General features: G+C 41.4%; 1 protein-coding gene across 2 annotated transcripts in view; it reads right to left on the minus strand.

The window, feature by feature from the left end:
- ldlrad3 (low density lipoprotein receptor class A domain containing 3) overlaps positions 1–21,286 on the minus strand; it is a 75,016-nt gene that overhangs the window by 41,876 nt on the left and 11,854 nt on the right. For both annotated transcript variants that reach the window (XM_087179839.1, XM_023428354.2), the window contains exon 2: positions 5,391–5,537. In XM_087179839.1, the coding sequence (XP_087035965.1) occupies positions 5,391–5,537 (147 nt within the window). The remainder of the gene's footprint in view (positions 1–5,390; positions 5,538–21,286) is intronic.

The following is a 21,286-nucleotide window of genomic DNA, read 5'->3' on the forward strand; positions in this document are numbered from 1 at the left end:
TTTCCTTACTTTTTCTGCCGTTATTGCCCCGTATAGTCTCTCTCCATTTTCTTGACATGCTCCAGTCTGAACACACGCAGGGCAAGGAACACCTTACGCATAATGAAGCATAGCAGAACCAAGCGTGAACAGACGACGACAGAAGACGAAGAAGAAGAAGAAGAAGAAGAAGAAGAAGAAGGGAAAAAAAAACCAAACATCTGTCAGCAGCATATGGCTCTTTGTGTTCGAGTCAGTGCATTGGTCATTGCTCTTATCATATAAACACACACTCCTAATCTCAGCAACCCTTCCCTTACCCAGGGTGGGTTTGGTAACGAATTGGCAGCGTGTGAGCCTTGATATCTAAATCATGACCAATCTGTCTCTGGAGTCTTTTTAGCTATTTCCACCCCTGCTGCCCAGCAGAACTTTGTTGTTGATAAGCATATAGTTGCTCTTTTGAGTTCAGTAACTCATGGGCATTTTGTGGAGGTCAGTACACAAGAAGACACAAAAACAAAACAACAAAAAGCACCATTGATGTCGCTCCAGGCTTTAGGTTGTATTATGACTGCAGGAAGCGATGATGCGATAATATTCGAGTAATCCGCTAAACTGAATTTATTTCGCTCCTAATTGTTTTGAGGAGCTAACAGGATCAATAAACAGTGCATCAGGTAATGAAAACACCAAATGGTTCACTGTTGCAAAGTATTGATAGACTTTTAAACTAACTGACAAAACATCAGCCCTTGTGTGAGTCGCCAATTTTCTCTCCCCCAACGATTGAATAAAACAGGCCTGGAGTCACAGCCAGTATCGGGCTGTACAGTGCATTCAACATGTACTGATAGATCTGATCTTGCTTTAAATGTTACGGCATGAAGACAGTTTGCTTCATGGCACAGGACACTGGTTTAATATGTCTGTGACTGGTGAGCGCTTGTGTGCTTGGTTTAAAGCTACAATGTGCAGGTCAAGTAAAGAAGAGTCATCAAGACAGCAAACTCTGCAATGTCATCTAAAGTTATCCACCACAAGCTTCTAGTTATACAATACCATATGAGGCTGGCGCAGTCAAACCTCAGAGTGTATTTAAGAGAGAAAGTGTGCATTTTACTGCTTATGGATTCAGCATCATTTGAAGTGGAAGATCATAATATTTTTTCTTTCAAAAGTTTTATAGTTTTTGCTTTAAAGCCCAAAAGACTAAAACTATCCAGTATTTCATAAGAAAAAATTGTTAGAGAAGAAAAGAATAAATACATTTTGTGCATGGGAAAAATGTCCATCCTATTTAGCATTTTGTGACCCCTCAGATTTATCTTGTGACCCCCAGGTTTGGAATGATTGTCCTGAAGGAAACAGGGTCAGGCAGCAACATCGTGTATGAGACTTTTTTTTTTTTTTAAAGGAAACGTGTTCTGCTGAATGGAAAATACAACACAAAAGACATGTCATTTAGATACTGAGGCACAATAGTCTGGGATTAGACACATGCTGACATGAAAACAACTCGATTTGAGCAGTGTATGAGGAGATGAGCAACCCTTTCGTGTAGTTGATGTGCTCTGATCCTTGCTCTTTCAGAGCCACTGGCCCTGCTGATGGCCCTTCTAATTTAAACCAAAGTAAAAGTTGAAGTTTCTCAGAAGTTTGTCAGTGAAGAATTCTGACTTCATTCTTGCACACACAAAGAGGCCATGGCCTCAGCCTGCAGGACTGCTAGTTCAGAACAGTCGTTTCTTTGAAATGTGCCTCTCTGTCGTTTCTCTCATTCTCAACTCCATTTGTGTCCCCCCCATCTTTGATTCCTCACTTCTTGCTTTATACATCATATCCACTCACCCTTTCGGCCCTACCACGTATCTCTCCTCTCTCGCCTGCTCATGCTCTGCCCAGACAAGGGCAAAGAGGCTAATCCTGGCTCTGAGGTCCAGTAAGCTCAGTCAGCTCTCCTCCTTCTCTCCTCTGTCAGTATCCATTTCGTCTAACACTCTCCCAGGCTGTCGTTATGGACACCAGAGAGCAGGATGGTACTTTTGACCTCTTTGTGTGAGGAATTAGTCAGAAGCCTGTCTCTGAATCATTGCTTGAAGACCCCTCAGACTTGCCAACACATACGCACATACAAGCACATTGAGCAGATGGAGATATTGCAAAAAAGAAAAAAACGACACATATTTTTTTTCCATCTGAAATTCAGTTAAATTTACATGCAGCAAAGCAGAGGATCCACTTCATAATAAACTGGACTTCATAAAAAGGATCTGTAGAAGGTCCTAGCCTCGCGCAGCAGGACAGTAATACAATAAGCTGCGTCTTTAATGCAATAAGATTCAGGCTGGAGCGACTGCCTCTCTTCTCTCAGTCCAGACTGTTATTTAAGAGGCAGCAAAAAGTATTTACATGACTGAAGTTGACCCTTGTGCCAGGGGGGACCGGAACAACAAACAAGAGAAGAGCAGTGGGGCCTGGGAGGAAGGGAAAAGCCTGTCTTTTCTAGGTGACTAAAAATTCCCTGACCATTCGAGAGACAACTCCTCTCCTATGAAGTGTAGCGGACTGGAACACATCAGCAATAAGTAAATAAATAAAGAACAGAGGCAGGCAAATGTGGACGAGGTTTGCATTATTCTCTTCTGAACCTCCTCACCCACTGATGTAATGGAATAAAGTATAGGCGGGTCAAAAAAAAAAAAAAAAAAGCTGAGGTAAAGTAACTGATGGTAAAAAAAACATCCTAAATTCATGTGTGGGTGCTTCTGTCTTGCAGAATGCAAGAAAAGTGCTAATTGGACGCTTGCATCCTCATATGTACAGAGTGAGTGTGTTCAAATTTCACACGGATTCAAAAGAAAGTTATTGTTTACATATCCCACCAAGTAATTTGCAAGTCCAAATTGATTTGTTCTCCTTTGTGTTTCCCCATTAGCTACATGGTTTCCAAAAAAACAAAATTCTCATTAATGAGACACCAGGGAGACATCACCACATATGACCTTTATCTCGGGCTCTGCATAAGTATTCCTTGGATCAGAGACACACACATCAGCACAATCTGCTGGCTAAACAGCATGGGCTTACAGGAGGATCTACTCTCTAACTACAGCTGTCTTCTGGTGCAAATTCATGTGGTAAAAATAGGCACAGGTCCTTCAGCAAAAAGGTACCAGAGAATTATATATGTTCACACATATATGCCATAAATACAAAAGGATATTGTGCATATATGCCTGCACGCAAAGCACAAACTGTCCATGCCTAACAGAGGTCTAGAGAGAGAAGCAGGGGAGGGTTGCTAAAAATAAAATGTTTTAATGGTCTAGCAGTCTCATCCGCCGTACCTTAAAACTGACTAATTAATGAAAGAAGTGGTCAAAGTATAAAAAAAATAAATTAAAAAAACTGTAAACATCCATATTGATGGTCAATTAAACCACATGTTCCTGGAAACCTCCTGGCAGAAGCCAACTGCTCATATTACAGATGGAAGGAAATTTAATATCCTGTGGTGGTGGTCAACACTGCTCTGCCTCCATGGTAATGGCTGCGATTGCAAAGGACAGTGGTATAGATACCCTGTGTGATTTCCTACTTGGTTATATAAAGTCAGTCTGAGAGCAGTATTTCTGAGGATTTTGCATTGAAATACATGTTTCATATATGTGTGTTTTCTGAGAGGGGGGTGACTAATTATGATTCTACTTGCAGAGAACCTAGTCTTTAAGTTTCCAGGCAGTGTGTTCCTCCTCAGATAACAGACATTCAGACAGAACTCCTGCTGTAGCCACTATAATGAATCCTCCTCTTTACCTCCCTTCCTTCCCTCACTCCATTGTTTCCCCTCCTTCCGTCTGTCAGTCTGTCCCTGCAGAGCCTCTAATGGAGCCAGAGGTTTGTCTGGGGACTTTTGTGAAGCAGTCGCCGGAGATATCGACTGACAACTAGCCATCTATTTGAGGATAATAAGGCCCACTTATGCCAGAGCAGATAATGTAGACGTCAACAACAAACACATCCGGAGAGGCTGGCTGAGTGTGATGCTTGATGATAACTTGCTTTTATCTATTGCGGTATCACATGTACTGTCAGCATCTGAAAAAATGTTGTCTGTAGGTTCAAAGTACTTGAGGTGAACTTGATTGAACATGTCTGACCGAAGTGACCTCTGAACTCTGTGATTAGATAAAACAGGAACTCTTCATGTATTTAATACTGATGCAATATGTCTAAACGCATCTGAATATGATTTTTCCAGGTCTGACAGTTGTTGACAGTTTAAGGTCACAGAGCGATGAGAATCTGGGGCACACAACCCATCTATATAAGTAGTTTATTCATGCAACAGACTTACAGGAATGTCATTAGTAAAGGCGTACTAAAGAAGATAGCCTAGGAAACCAAATTTCTCTAACTTAAATGACCAAGGCATTACAAACTAAAAAGATTGATGATTACAAAGTTTGGCTATATAGGGTGTGTGTCTGTGTGTGCTGGTACGCCATGGGACACAAGTTTGTCAAGAGTACTCTGACTGTTCCCTGGGCTGCCAACAAGTGAGAACAGTGAGAGAAAGTGACTGCTGGAGGAGAGGAGGAGGAGGAGAAGAGCTAGAAATAAAGAGAGGTGACAGAATGGATGAGAAACCATGGGTGATTTTTTTCTGGCAGAGAATTAGCCGGAAAATAAAAAAAAAATAAAAATCTCGGCAAGATGCGCGTTATGCTTTTCTAATTGAAAACAAGTCTCTGTGAAGCAAATTACAAGCCAAAAGCCAAAAATCATCAGATGAGATAAAGAGGGAAGGCACGGAGAGGAGGAAAAACGGGAGCGCGAGACATTTAGAGAGATGAATATATCGGGAGATGGGTGTTTCCATTCAGTGTGGCAGGGCCTCAAAGTCAATCTTCATCAGCAATCCCATCTTTGTGTGGAGCTCTGGCTGAGACGGGAGGGGGAGAAGGAGGAGCAGCAGACCAGAAAGATCAAACCCAACTAAGAGTGAGGATCAAAACTGAACTATTACTTTAGTCTTACAGTGGAATTATGCATGCGCTACTATTCCTGCACATAGAAGTAATCGGCCTTTGCTTTGATGGTATTAAGTTTTGCCCTGGTGCTAAACTGGGGCCGAGGGTCTTGCAGAGAGGAGGAGGAGGAGGAGGGATGCATGCTGTGGGGGGGAGAGCGAGGAGGGGACTTCATTTAAGCTGGCAGAGAATTAGGTTTAAATGGCCCTTATGGCTCTACGGATAGGGAAGGGAGAACTTCGACTGCAATTCTGCACAGCACGAGGAGTTCAGGAGTTGAGAAGACATGACTAAACTGGCTATCTGGATACATTCCTTTAAGGCACAGCTAAGAGCTAAAAAAAGATTTGATAATGGAACCTAAACTGGACTTACGACAGCCCTTCTCGTCGCTCTTGTCAAAGCAGTCGGGCAATCCGTCACACTGCCACCCGCCTGGGACACACTTCCCATCTCCACACATGAAGTTTCCAGGGATGTTGCACTCTGTGGTGAAGTTATTCCCTGGAAGCAGCTGGCTCTCTGATGGATAAACGGACAGAAGAGAAGGAGAGAGGAGGACAACAAGAGAGAGGACAAACTATTACAATCTCACTCCATAACAAAAACAGACAGGTGGATTGCAGCAATATTCATCACGACAGTCAAAATGGGAAGCCCTTATTATCTCCATTCTCTCAAGATAGAAAAATATTAAGGGCACTGGCTCTATTTAAAACGCCATATCAATCTATGGGCAAATAAACAGAGGACCATCTCATGAATACAAAAGCAGAGGAGGTCATTCAGTGTTAACAGTAATGTGGGCGTAAGCGTCACTATAAAGCTGGGCAATATCATAATAGGGAAGATTAGGATGCAAACACGAAAGAACACTCACATGCAGTACAAGCACAGCATATATTTATACATTGGACATAGATGCATAAACACACACACACACACACACACACACACACACACACACACACACACACAAATGCAGACCAGAAATAAACACAATCAGCACAAACATGTGCCCTGAACTAGTTCGGGGCATTTCTGGTTGACGCAATGCAGCTGCGGCATAATGGGCTGGAATGTGAGACATGGCCTTTTGGCTGAGGTTTGACACTATGCAGTGAGCAGTTTAGCTCGTAAACAAAACCATTGGGCAGTAATGAGGAGTCCCGACAGACCGGGGGAACATTTTCATGCTGCAGAGCTGAAACTGGGTTCAGCTGGTAGGCCACTTCATTACACTCGAGAGCAGGAACGCAAGAGCTGCACCTGCTGCCAGGAGGTGTGGACCTTTAAGCCTTAAGTGACGGTGTGGTTTGCCCAAACAGTGAGTGACTGGGTCGCGCTGAAGGTCTTTCTTAAATAACTCCTATTGTGAAGAGCAGTGATATGAACATTAGAAATATTTTATTATCATTACCAACTGAACTTGTATACTGGGGCTTAATTACTCTAAACGAGGCTGGGGTAGCCTCTATCTCATACTGACAGAGGGATCAAGTGATACAAGAGGTTTTTGCGACTGACTCAAATATGAGACTTCTGTAAACCCCTTCCCACAGATAACTGCGAACACATCTGTTTTTTTTTACCGAAGAGGATGATTGTGTTGGAGCAGATTTTTTTCCGTGAGTGTCAAAATAATTCCTGCCTTCGCAAAAAAACTAGCTCAAGGTCTATGCTGTACATCTGCCCTTCCTTCGTGGGTTACATGAGTTGGAACATTTCCTGCAATGCCTGACCCAGCAGTTTATTAAATGTAAACATCAGTGTTAGATATTAATGTTAGTATTCTACAAATATTGCAATCATTTAAACATGTCACATTCCATAGGGATACAAAGGGATACTACTATGCTGCTTCTGTTCCTCCAATATTTCTGAATAAATCAGATAAATGATGATTTCACTTTGCGCAGAAGAAACAGGGTTTGTTTTCTCTATTTAATCATTACAAAGACGAGGCAGTATTTATTACTGAAGAATCTATAATACTCTGATAAAAATAGAATACTTTGCCTTTTGAATGCCTGTGAATTCATAACCAGAGCTCACAGGTTTAACACAGTTAGTTGATATTCAGATAGTAGACGTAGCCACTTTCCTGAGTACAGCTGAATAACTGGCACGTAGGAATCATCTGTTTTTACATCATCCTTCTCTTGCTGCCCTTTTAACGCAGCAGGCTCAGGAAAGCACGTATAGATCCTCTCTTAAATGAGACAGCACGGCCCTTCTGATCCTCTGCGGAGATGATGCAAATCACTCTTTTGCCTCTAGCAATATAGAAAAGGGGAAGTGAGGGATCAAGACAAAAAAGGCTCTTGTAATTTATGAGGACTGGAAAGTAGCGGCATGAAATCTGACGATTTTACATCATGATCGATCTTGAAGACGTCCCTGATCTCCTTTTCAAGTGAATCATAGAGATCATGACATTTTACCATTGTACCAACTGTGCCTGGTCTACCCTAATAACATGGATACGCGCTGGGTTCAAAGATCAAAAGAGTGATTGCCCACAAGATGGCTGTGCTGACTGGTCTCTATCACACGGTTTCTTTCATGCATGATATATTAATGAGTGGAGGGTTGACTCCACATCAATACTGTGTACGCATAGTCAGTTATTTCTCAAAGCAAAGTTATCTGTGAACTTCGTCAGGTAGCAGGCGCCAGTCTTCCTGAGGTAATATGACAAATCTATTCAAGCGTCCGAAGGAACATGCAGAGTGTTTCACTGAGGTCGGTACAACCTGACTCTTCTGCATCACAAGGTCTTGAAACATTAACAGTTAACACTGATCTCCTGCATTAGAGCAGTTGAAAAAATATGATAAAAGCATATAAGTCACAGTCTATCTAGGTAAGGACATGGTGTTCTTCACCGTTGTGGACAACATGGCATCTAAGACACTGATGCGCATGACCATTTTGAAAACAGTGTCTTCAATACAATATTGTGTTTTAACTAATGCAAACAGATAAGTCCATAGGCTTGCATGATTCTGGATACTCTGAACAGTACATTTCAAATTTGGAAGGAAGACTGCAATTGAACTTGGCGGGCCTCCCTTCAGGTACAGTGAAACCCCTACAGATGGTCCAGACTACAGCAGCCCGTCTGGTACATGGCCGCCCGAATCAAATTCAAATCACTAATGCTTCAGAGTGAGTTCTGGGGTCTGCACTCGCCTACTTGAACTGAACCATAGTCTTTCTCGGCCACTGCGTTCCTCCAAGGGAATGTCGTCTGACATTGCCATCCCTGCACTCGAGGCAATTGCAGTCCAGACTGTTCTTGTTTGTGGTCCAATCTACCGAATGCTATCAGAGCAGAGGCGTCCCTCTCCATCTTCAAGAATCTGTTGAAGAGAGAGCGACTCCTCTCCTAACACCTCTAACACCCTAGCATGCCTAACTAGCACTTACTATGCACTTTCGGTGCACTTCTCCTTGCACTTATTGAATAGATGTAGTACTTAGTTCGTATGCCAAGGTCTCCTACTGCACTGACGCTTTAGTGATGTCCTGCACTTTTAAGTTGCTCTGGATAAAAGCATCTGCCAAATGAGTAAATGTACATGTAAATGTAAACGGATCATGATTGTGTGTTAAAAAGATCCTGCTCAGTTTTGCCCACCCTTACTGTAAAGCATCATTTTTTTCATCTGTGGAGGACCTGCCAAATGCAACAGCTGATAAAAAGATGTGAAGAAAATTGACTGATTACTACCTTCACAAAACAAAATAGTAGACTGTTTTTGTACCTGTGATATGATATTTCAGTAAATATATTTATGCCAATCCCAAATTATAGTGCAGAGACCTTCTCTAGTATACAGCACTTTCTAATGGTGAGCCTCTTGGATATATATCCAGGTATGTTTGAAAACTGCCAAATATAATTTTTTTTGTTTTATATTTGAGGAAACAACACCATCTTCACACTATCTCCCCTGGCTCTTCCCCTGCCACCCCTGTTTGTTCAGTTCTTTCTGACAAAGGAATCAACACAAACATGGAGAGAATAAGAGAGAAAGGTAAACTGAAACAGTAACTTTGGAGTTTTGTTTTCCTTTTTTCTTTTTACAAGCCATAGCAGTTGGAAAGGCTTAAAGGAGCTATTTGTAAGTTTTGCTATTGCTACATAGTCAATATTAGCCAATTAATAGCTTTTTACTCACTTGTCTAGAGCCAGGACAGCAACAAACATCCTCGCCAGGAGTTGTCTCCAGTGGTGTAAAGGAACCCTTTTGTTTTGCTTCTGTTTCTTTCACTTCTTTTCTTTTACAGAAGTTAGCATGCTAACCAGCTAGCCTCGGTCCAGTCAGACTGTCTGGTCACTGTCCTGAAGAAGTAGAGCTGCTTGTATTATAATTTCTTGTATTGTAAATTCAACAATGGCTGAAGCAATAGCTCGCTATTGCAGCAATAGCAAAACTTACAAATAGGTCCTTTAAGATACAGTTAGGCTACTAATTTTACTGAAAAATGTAATGAAATATATTACAGGAAAGGATAGCATAAAATACTTAACGCAATTAATGAGCATATTATCACAAAGCTGACACTTGGGGAATTAGTTGGTTTCCTTTTGATATATGTAACAGACCATCTTTCAGGCCAGTGTGCAGACTGCTCCTGCCCTGACTCATAAGGGTCACATCACATTCAAAAGGCAAATATCGCAAATCCTAATCTACACTCTTGTTTACCAGCTCTATCAGACTTGATCTTCATGATGGAGCCGTAATTTGTATACTCTTCCCACTTCCTATACTAAAGATGCCTCAGCAGCCAGCAGCCTTTATGAGAGTTTAAAGAACACACAACTAGCGCAGGAGAGTGCCGTGCAAAAGGACTTCAAAGAGCCGGCGGTACGAGAGGCATCAGGTTAATTGGAGAGTTGCTTTGAGAGCATGTGAGAGAAAGAGAGAAAGGACAGAGAGGACTGTGTGTGCTGTGTGTGTGTGTGTGCGTTTGACAGAGGGCCAAAAAGAGTGAAGAAGAAAAAGGTTGACAGGCAGCTCATCTCTTCCCATGAGTCTCTAAAACTGCCAATAGCAAACGTTCTGCGGCACTTCTTGCATCCAGGTTGCGAGTCCCTCTTTTGGCAGACTCCACACATCTTATTCCAATGCCCTTGTCATTCTATCGATATGGTAATAACCCAGAATTCTTACAGTAGTTTGCCATTGAGGTAACGAACAGGCCCACCTCATTACCACGGTAAGTGTGGCTACACAGCTCATTACAGACTGCTCTATGAGCTTGTTAACAGAATAATAACTCACTACAGTTCTCTGTGGGCACCGCAACACTCCCAAGGTGACCTGGAGAATTTTAATGGACATGACAGCATCCATGCAGAGCACCTCACTCACTCCTATATATGCTTTTAACTATTATGTTGTGGATAGCTGAGGGGCATTATCCACAGCTGCACAACACTGCTGTGTAACAACTGTGGTCAGACAGTGAGCGTGTGAGGGAGAACTGGAGGAGATAAGGCAGGGATGACGCTGGACGCCTGTGTATCTAGCTGGGAGAAGTGTGGCCCAATTACTCAGGGTAAATATTGACTATACTATCCTTCCCTCTGCAAACCCACCCCTCTGCCTCCCACCCTTTCCCACCCTCAACCATAGCTGTGTCCACCAAGGTCCCTATTTAGACTGTTAAATCGCAGAGCGTAGGACCTTCCAAGCATCGGCTGGGTACTTTTTTAATTAGCATTTACATTTTGTGTTTGCACTACTTCCAGAAAGTTTCATTGGTTCACTCAGGGTGAAATTCTTCCCTCTCTATATTTCAGCACAGCTGCTGTTGCTGGTACAGTATAGAGTGCACCCCTCTTGTCTCAATTATAATTTGAAATAAAAATGAACTCCCAGCATGAACACTACTCTAATTTCCCAGAGGTTCTGAATAATACTGAATTTAAATTTGGAATTTTTTTGTAATATTCTTTTCTTTGTCTCCTGTTAAGTCATGAGTGACATGCAATATGGGCACGACTGCTGTGCTATGTAAGTCTATATTCAAAACACAAGGGCACTAATGGAAGCAAATATCTCTCATATTTTCTTTAAATATTCTTAAAATTACATCTACCCCATTCTCACTCAAAGGAAATCAGGATCTATGAATGTGCAAATGTTGTTTTATTTCAGAAATTAAACTGCAGAGCACAAGGTTTCTCCCACTTTACTTGAAGTCTATTTTCAGTGTGTAAGCACTGGAGGTTTCAAGTTCCCACATCATTGTGGAAACTTACACACTGGACCACAGTTGTCCTCCAAACTAGCTGTGATGTCACATAATCATGCTCATATGTCCACGCCAACTCAGATTTAAGATGAGCGTGGAGAAACTTTCCGGCATCAGCGGAATTTGAAAACAACCTTCCAGTGTCAAACTCTGCTCATACATCATCCTGTGTGACGTCCCACAGTAAAAGTCCAGGTGAAGTTACAGTAAGCAAAACACATTTATTTTTGAGTTAGGAGATTGTGGTGGTGGGGGGGTGGGGACTTTAAAGATACCTTGTGGAGTTTCTGACCACTAGGAGTACTATGCTTTTACCACTTGGGTCCCTGTTTTGTTCGTATTGTACACACACACGGGGATGCAATACACATTTCCGCTGCTAATTTCACTCTATTCCACTCCTCGACATTCGCTTGTGGTAATGCACAGAGACACAAAGCTTTCTGCAAGCCAGCAAACGAGGATGTAAACAATGCAGGATTCAACAATTGGCTTTGTAAATGTTTTATGAGGAAGGAGGACGTGCGCTCAATGTTTGTTAGGCCTGAAGGGTACACACAATGTTTTAGGGTGAGTGAAAAAAATGTTTTTATAAGACAACTCAATAGGGCAGCTTAAACCAAAACAGACATTTCTGGGTTAAATTAGACCTTGAGGAATGTCACAAGCGTGGAAACAAAAAATCAAAGTTATCCCACATGTAAATAAAATTGTGAAATTAAAATGTTGTGGACATGGAATTGGAGAGATCTGGGGACTGTGTACCCACAACCTCTTAAAAGGGCTGTCAATTATTCAACATCTTTGACCACTGTTGCCCATTAAAACGAGCAAAAATCAAGTCAATGCACAAATGGCAGGCTTCCAACTTTCATTCCAAGATTTTCCATGGGTACACTTCATACATAATGATTCTGAAAATGGCAGCCTGGAGACTTCGGTGCACCCTAAGCAATTCTCTGAATATGCAAAGACGGGCAGAGCGACGGCGGCCTATGGTCCAGCCACCCACATCTGCCACTGTCTCCCAGGTCTTATGAATATTTTCATACCAAATGTCAGAATGCCGCCCCAATGTTGGACAGCTAATTTGGTAATAAAATCTATATTACTCTCGACAGGGGCTATTGAAAATTTAATAAATCTTAAAGCGCATAGATGGCCTCCCCTTTAAGACCCTTTGGGGTATGTCTGGACCTTGGGTTGTGCTACTGGAAGCACCACATTGAATGCTGCTCTAATACTCAACAGGGAGACAGTGGAAAGTGGTGTGTGGTGGGAGGGAGAGGGACCAAAAAAAAAAAAAGATGCAATGAGGAGCTAACATTACAGCGTGTAGGGAGAACATGTAAAGACTGACAACTCACTAAGGAAAAGGGGAGAAAAAGATGAGCGGGTGAGAGGGAACAAATGGGAGGGGAGGGAAGATCAAGATACAACCTGACAACAGTTACATGGAACAATTGTGGGAGAAAAAGGTAGAGGTAATAAAAAAGAAACAGAAAGGTGGACAGTAACAGCATTTTCTACCCTCAGAGTCCGAGTAATAACCGCCTTAAGCAAGTTCTATTCCCTGTGCTCTGCGCATGAAAGGTCACTGATATAAATCTGTATCTGAGATGACTATTGGCTTGGCTGTTACTGCTTTAACCCCACCTTTCCTCAGCAGGCTTATATATCTGACCTGCATTGATTAGCCTCAGGTGAAAGGTTGAGGCTCCAATCGAAGCAGCACCAAAAAATTGATTGGGCTGTCTTTGTATGCTTTGTGAGCTAGAGTAAAAGTGAAAGTTAAACTGAGGCTATAGAAGAGGTATCATAATAAATTGTTTATAGAGGGGAGCTGTTGAGCTCTCCAGAGATAAAAATAAAAAACGAAGTTTTTATCCATAAATAATCACACATTCTCATCAACCATCCCTTAACGTCAGCTATTTGTCTTCAATAATACACCATGCTGGGTAAAACAGTCTCAAGTGTATTATGTCAAATTCTGTTTGAAGCTGAAAAAGAGCAAGTCAAGCCGCATTACAGCCTGATGTCAATACAAATATGTCTGCTTGTGTTGGAGGATAAGGGAGGAGTGAATCGATAGGGCCTAACTTGGAATAAAAACGAACTTTTTCAGTTTCAAGGACAGAAACGTATTTTTCATTTTCGCACTACTCTTAATGCGCTGGCTATACAAGCATGTTCTGAGGTGTCGAAGGTGGGTGGAGGTGATTTGGCTGTCTCTTTCATTGTGTGTGGGTGTGTCAGACAGACAGAGAGAGAGAGAGAGAGAGAGAGAGAGAGAGAGAGAGAGAGAGAGAGGGGGAGAGCTTCCCAGAAAGAGGAAAGGATTTCCCATCTTGTTTCTTCGGCTCACTGAAGCGCCCCATATAAATAAGCGCAAGTGTAAAGAACCTGGTCTGCATCAATTAAAGACACCCTGCAGCGACACAGACACACAGGCTGGGCAGCATAAGCTCAGAGCAACAGAGCAAGCAAGGCCTTAATGGGGAACGATGAAGAAAAGGGCAGTCATGCATGGAAACCGTCAACAAACCCAGAATAATGTGATACTGGCTACATTTAGGCATCTGCCTCATTCAACCGTTTTTCAGCCTTTTTCAGCCACTAACAACCACATGGAAAATATCTGGGAGGGGGTTCTGTACATCTGTGCATTTAGACATCAGCTGCTAGTTACTCTATCTGTGGGGTCAACTCTGCATCGTTAAGTCCATTTCAACAAGACTAAATGAGAGTCTCACAGTTCATTTTATTCTTTAATTGTAAGAGAAGATAACAGCTCTGAGGAAAGGTGAGGGTAACGTTAGTTTATTATCATCACAAAAATGCTCCTCACTCATATCAATCAATACTTAAATCCCCAGAAAATCCACAACAGAGCTTAAATTCCAGATGAAGAAAATACAAAACAAAAGCTGATTATGAATACAATTAGGCTTAAAACAATGCGAAAAAATCTTAAGTCATTAAGCAGATCTTAAACCCTAGAAGGCAAACACTTGCTTAACATTAATATACTTAAACAAAAGTGCAAAAGTTCATTTTGTAGATGCAGATTGGCTATTCTTTAAAATAAATTGCATGAAATTTATTTTCATGTGATGCTCGTGCCATGTGTGACAATCTAAACTGTACACTGTGCGCTACTAAGCTGTGACAGATCTTTATGAAAATATTCTTATTAGACATTTTTCATATTTGATCATTAGGTCCTTATTAAACTCACACGTAATAAAGTTGGTGCAGTGGGGTAATGTGTTATCATGCCCCGCATCCCTTGTTGCCATAGCAGAATTGTCAACCGATTGTGCTTCAATATTCAGTAAATAATTTACAGAATTAATCAATTTGTGCCTCAAACTCCTGGCAAATTCCCATAAACATGCAAATTAAGGGCATTTTAAAGAAAGAGTAGTAAAAAAAAATAAGAGGAAATGCAAAAGAGCTGATGAAAAGCATGAAACTAGGGGAGACAAATCAAACCTTCTTATACTGTTTTTCTTTTGTTTATGAAGAAAACAAATAAATAAACTGCAGAGGAGAAAGTGAACAGTCTATGTCTGTGAGGATTTTATAATTCACATTCTGGATAATCAGTTAGCACAGAGACACAGTGATAAACAAAATTTGGTATAATTACCAGCAAGCAAAATAATGGCTGGTGAGTTGCTGGGTGTGGACATGGCATTCAGTATAATAGCACAGATAAATATACAGTGTGTCCGGTGTGTGATTGTGGCTTCTCTATTTGTGAGCTTGCTCTCAGCATACACTTTAGCTGCAGACAGTTGAGCTTAACCTCCAATGTTTCTCAAAAATACGTTAATTTGTGAATAATACAATGGTTTTCTCCTATTCTCTGCTATATATGAAAAATAATAACGCAACTGCTAAGGAATCTACCATTAAGCTACAATCATGAACTATTAATTAATAAGGCCTCTATAATTTAGAAAAATGCTCTCATTTGTCATGTATGCACAATAGTGACCTCCCATATGTTCCAATTTGACTGTATGCATGATGCTGTATTCCCACATTCTCACTTCTTTAATGCTGTGTCGACAATGCAGTGTATGTTTACTTTGTAGTGTGTCTGGCATACTTTATATATAGGCCATATCTTTTATTGTAGCTTTTACTGTGTAGCACACTCCTAAAATAAGACTTCCCCAAAAGGGAAAAATAGTCAGGGTGTAGATGTGAGTCAGTCTTACTGCGACAGCCTCTGTTGTTCCCAGCGTACAGAAACGTAGATATGAGAGGCCAGGAAAGCTAACATCTTCCCTGCTCCACATTCTTCTGATATTCCTCTGACATCTACATCACAATCAGACCTAAATAAAACTTCATCCTCATCCGGGAAGGGAAATTTACATTCTTGTACCTTCGCATTCCATTTTTTTACATTAATTATACACTTGTACAATCGTCATACTTTTGACCATCCACTCAATTATATAATAATCCCGTTTAGTATTATCCTAAAAGTGCGCAAATGAGAAAGTGCTGCGGCTCAGTGGCAACATGCTTTTTTCGTTTTAAATCACTTCTGAAGCTGCCGGTCTTTTTAGGGGGATTAGTGAAAAAGAGATGTATTGATCTCTCATCTGGACATCATCACTTGTTTTGTTTACTGAGGAAGTAAAATGAAGTCAGTGAGACAGCTCCACTTAATTTGTAATGCACTTTCCCGCTGATGAGGATTCAGATTTTGTTCATGCTTTTTGAGTAACGAAGAGGTAGCACAGAGAAGACCAATACCTCCGTTAGATATCTAAAAAGTTTTCCCAAATGTCCATAAAGTCAGTGTGGTTCTGAAGGGCGTGTTCCATCTTACAACATATTCATGGTCTATCTCAGTCTTTCACAATTAGCTTAAATGCTAAACTGTTATCCATACGGTCATCAACTTATCCTGCAGCTCGTCAGTACAGCATAAGATAGATACAGGCGTAACAAGATTGATAGGCTTATAGGATACAATTAATCGTGTACAAAACGGTTGTGTTGATGCAACAAGAGTGTACCCGATGCTGATAACGCAAAGAAATTATAATTCATGCTAACCCTACTGTTGGTCTGGAGTGGGTGGCAGTATGACCCATGGTGGTGCAGCTGCTTATTTGTAGTGTATTGAAATTTAAAACTGTACTGCTCTCTCTCGTTTAAACAGTTTTCTCAGTTGTATTGTGTAAACTGAGCAACGGCACGCTGTGGGTATAACATCATACACATACTGTATATGCTTTGTGGGTGAACCTGATGTTGCTCGTTGGCACAGTGACACAATATATAGTTTTGAATATTTCCTTTTCTGTGTTTGACATAGAAGTAGAGCATTCCTGTGAAATGGAAATGTCTAGTTACATTCATACATTTTCTTTCTATCAGGGTGCCGTGCACACACAGCCAGACAGCGATATAGACAGAGCAGCATAGTAACTGCTGAAGAGAGCAAAATAATGTTTAAGATTTCTCCATAATTAAAGCCAGCGCTGTAGCAATCTTGCGCTTTCCACATTTCACATGACATTCAATATATTCAAATGACAAGACAGAACTATGCTTTCTGAGCCATAAACATTTTTCTGCACAACTAATGCATGAACGTTTCCATCCCCATATGCCAACATCCTGAGGAAACTGCCATTAATCAAAAAGGAACTTTTTCCCACCCACTTAATCTTCTGAATGTAACGCTAAACAATCAGATACACACATGCACAGAAGCACAAGTTAAACATCATCTTTAGAATGAAATCTGTGGTTTGTCTGACTATGTTAGCTGACTGACTGTGCTCAGAGTGTAATCGGGCCAGCGACACTACGGTGGTGGGCGTGATGCGACGCGCCACAGCGCCTGGAGGTGTCTCTATTTTTGCATATTCATTTATTTTTGAATTTTTGATGAGGGCTAAGGAATAGATGTACTTTTAATCCTTTGCAGTAGTTTACTCAACATGTTTTTGTGGAAGAAAACATAAGGAAAAATATTATTCAGTGCTGAGTGTTCTTACATGTATTAAAGCGTCTCTGGAGGGGAGCTTAACCAAATACATTTGCTCCCGTCTCTATGTTTAGTCCAAGTTCGAAAGTGTAAAAGGAGAAAAATGAGGCAAAAGAAACCTCCACTTGCATCAACAGCAACAGCAGGAAAGGGTTAAGTCTGGCCAAAATGAAAACATGACGTCATGAGCAGATCAAAACAACCTGGCTGATTGCTGCCAGCTGATTTCACCACCTGGGGGAAAAGAATGAGAAACCAAGGGTGTCCCAAAAAAAACCACCCACTGTCAGACCAAATCTAAAATGTCTTTAGCACCAACCAGAGAAGGAGATGGTTCACTTTCAACAGCATCGGCCAATCAGTGGTCAGCTCTCACAGGTCGGACATCGGCCCTACTCCCCCTGCTTGCATTATGAGAGGAACAAACAATGGTCCACAAACTTGTCCTCTCCACAGGCTTAAGGAGGATTAACCACCTTCCATGCAACAGATCATGACGCAATTGTTTGGCTGTAGGACTTAGCATTCTGTGTTTAATGAAATAAGGACACTGGCAGGAACACCGAATACTCTTACACTTTGCTCACACTTCTACTGAATCTCAGTATAGTTTGTTGTTCCTAATGTGACCAAAATTGTATTTAATGGAAGGCATAAGAGGATATGAGCCATGTTGTGTAAATAGACATAATAGTGAGACCAACATAACGTAACGTTTTATAATTTTTTCTTTGTTTGCAACATTAACTGTGAAGTAAAGTACGTGAACTAAAAAAGACAATAAGTTTATGAGGTTTGGCAACAATCCCATTGCTTTATTGGACAATAAATAGCAGTCATTGCCTTCGTGTAATTCTTTTCTTTTCTTTTTTTTGGGGGGGAAAATACGGATAATATGGCAACATCAGGGCACAATCATCATCCAGGAGTAAATATTCTACAGATGCTATTTTATTTTTTCCTGCACTAGATCTACTCTGTCGGACTCAACGTCAAACACGGTGCTGTTTTCAGTCGATATGCCAGAATAAATGGAAGTTTTCTAACCTCCTATAGCTTATGGCATTATCACAGACATTGAGGGATAACGGTGATTTGAGAGACCATTACTCAGAAAACAAACAGCCTCTCTTTCCTCAAGACCCCCTCCTAACTAACGCAAACACACACAGACACACACACACACACACACACACACACACACACACACAATTAAGCAGGCTGTACTGCATGGGTTTTTTGCCTGAAAAGATATTTCAGTGACAGTGCGGCATGACGCTGAAGCTATTCTGCTGTCTGCAATGAAATGCAAACAAAACATGTTCAAGTAGAATATGAACTTTATAGAGCGACAGAGTGGTTGTGTTTCCTTCTTGCTTTAGCTCCCATTTCTTTTTTGCCTGCAGCTATGCAGTCAGTGCTCAGTTCTTTACATCCCTGGCGAGACAGCGACTTTTTGCCCTTCCAGTATTAAGTGCTTTTCAGCATTGTGGAGGTTCAGAGGAGAAAACCTTGATAATGATAAAAATAAAGTCTAAAATGTCTGGTTTATTTCCGGTTTCAGCACAAAAATCGAAGACTTTTTCCAGTAGGATGTGGCCACTCAGCGACGAGCAGTGTTCTTGAAAGGGAGGGGCACTGACAAACCCTCTTAAAAGCCTCTGCCTTGTTAAAGAGGCTGCATTATTGATAGTGCATCTGTGGGCTGAAATAGCACCAGAGTGAGCGGAGCGAGACAGAGAGACAACGTGAGAGAGAAAGAGAATACCAGCTTGAAAAGGCAAACCAATGTCGGAGAGAGAAACCGTGATTTTGAACAAAGACCAGCTGCTTAATGTGCACTCATTTGCACACTCAAATGAAACATAATATAACTACTAATCCAAAGCAGAAAACCAAAATAATTTATACACATACACACTGTCTTAAAACGTACAGGGTAATTTCTACCCAGCCCTCAAATATTATTAAGGCACAATGGAAGTGTAATTTTGATCATTAAATATCAACTAAATCGGTGTGTTTAGATTTAAAGTTTAAATAAATTTTCAAATCCACTAGTGGTTTTAAACGCACAACAAAACCCATGCAGGGTAACAGGTCTGTGGAGAGAATAAATGCACCTTTTTCTCCTCTGAATGCAGCTGCAGAAAGTAGTAGCTGTATACAGTATGTGCTAGACAACATACAGCTGTCTGTTCAAGTAATTATTTCCTGCAACTGATTCCCTGAAGCTATTTCCTACGTATGGCTCCACAGAGGTTAATGGAAACATAAAGATGCATACTTTGCAAACAAACAAGCCCACACAGCTCTCGGGCAACATGAGCACAACACTGGTTGTTTCATTAGCCTCTGCCTTATTATTATGCATTCATTTAGCAGCCTCTCCTTTATCAAATAAGCCTTGCAATGACTGCCTCATACTGCCTTTGGTTCTTTGGAACGGTGACTGGCCAAATTAGCCTGGCTTGGCAAAACAAGGCCCCATTAATCACACATTGCTCCTCCATTAATCTGGGATCACATATCACACTGAGCCTATAATCCCATAGCAGCGGTTTATTCTGGCTGTTTATGAGTCCATCTGTGGTTTAAATTAAAATGGAGATCAGAACATAAATGCATTACAATGCAAACTCAACACTGAGGACATAAAATCAAACGTGGTACTGTTAAAAAAACAAAACAAAAGCACAGTGGCGGTATAAGGCACTTTCAGAAAAGTTGTTTTGTTGCAGTTTCTTTTAACCACTTGGCTTGGGTTTCAGGGAAGCAATTGTCCAACTAATCCTCAAAGAGATGACAGTGGCGTTTTCAACAGCATCCCACCCTATTAACATCACCTTGGGATTACCTTGACAGAGAGGAGAAGCTGATGGAGATAGGGAGGGGACAAAGGATGAGGAGGAGAACGGTGACTAAAATGAGATTTAGTTGTTGGCACTGCGGGCAGGCTGCTCACCACTCAACATCACACAAAAAGCAGCATTGTTTGACACACAGGCGGACAAAAATAGAAAAGAATGCACAGAGAGTGGGACCACAGCGATGGGCGCTCAAGTACAAACAATGCCAGCCAGACACATTTTTTTCATTACTGGCTTGAATTCCTCATCAGTCCTGAGGAGGAAGCTTCTCCTGTCAAACAAACACATCTATCCCATTAATTCAGATTCCCCGCATTGGCCCATCAGCGGCACAAAACTAAATGTCAACACTCCCCTGCGTCCCTTTCATCATGCGGTCGGCTGTCGCACAGCACACCAGTAAAAAGCACACACCCTTCATCCACCGCTACGCCGCGAGACCCCATACCGAGCAAATTGGCATTTCCTCAGTGCCGGCCAGATAGCGGGAAATGATGCAGAGCCAGAGCTGACCTTATGTTACACCTGTGAGACTCATGTTTCGCAGTTTTGCTTCCAGTCGCACAGCCTGAGCTCTGAACGGGACAGGGAGAAAACAGCTACAAATAAAGGCATCAAATTCTTAAAAAAACACATTCTTTACTATAAGGTAAACAAAATTCATAAAGCACTTTAAGCTTACTTGATGCTAAATGAGCCAGAAAATGACATGCAGAAACTCAAATGTCACTTGGGTTGAGAGTACATTTAATTTAATAAAAACAATGCTTATGAGATGGAAATTAAACGATTAATTCTTCTTAGCACTCACAGGTTCATTATGCACCGCGGAGAAGATGTACTGTGGCAGAGGGTACGATGAGAGGACTGAGAAGGAGAAGGAAGAGAAATTGCACCCTTTTACTTAAAAAGAGCCTGGGGAGAGAGAGAGGGTGAGAGAGAGATAAAATGATGGAAGGAGGAAGCGCACAACAAAGAAGGCACAGACTGCCTTTGTCTTCTAGTCTGTGTATTAGCAAGTAATGAGCTCCTAATTGTGTAGCCAGGCCATGGAGTCACTGCAGGGGTTGAAAAGCAGTGGGAATGAACTGTATCTGCCAAAA

This window comes from Seriola lalandi, unplaced genomic scaffold (assembly GCF_002814215.2).
Source record: "Seriola lalandi dorsalis isolate HSWRI2012SDOR001 ecotype SW California unplaced genomic scaffold, Sedor1 jcf7180002054873, whole genome shotgun sequence".
NCBI classification, from domain to species: domain Eukaryota; kingdom Metazoa; phylum Chordata; class Actinopteri; order Carangiformes; family Carangidae; genus Seriola; species Seriola lalandi.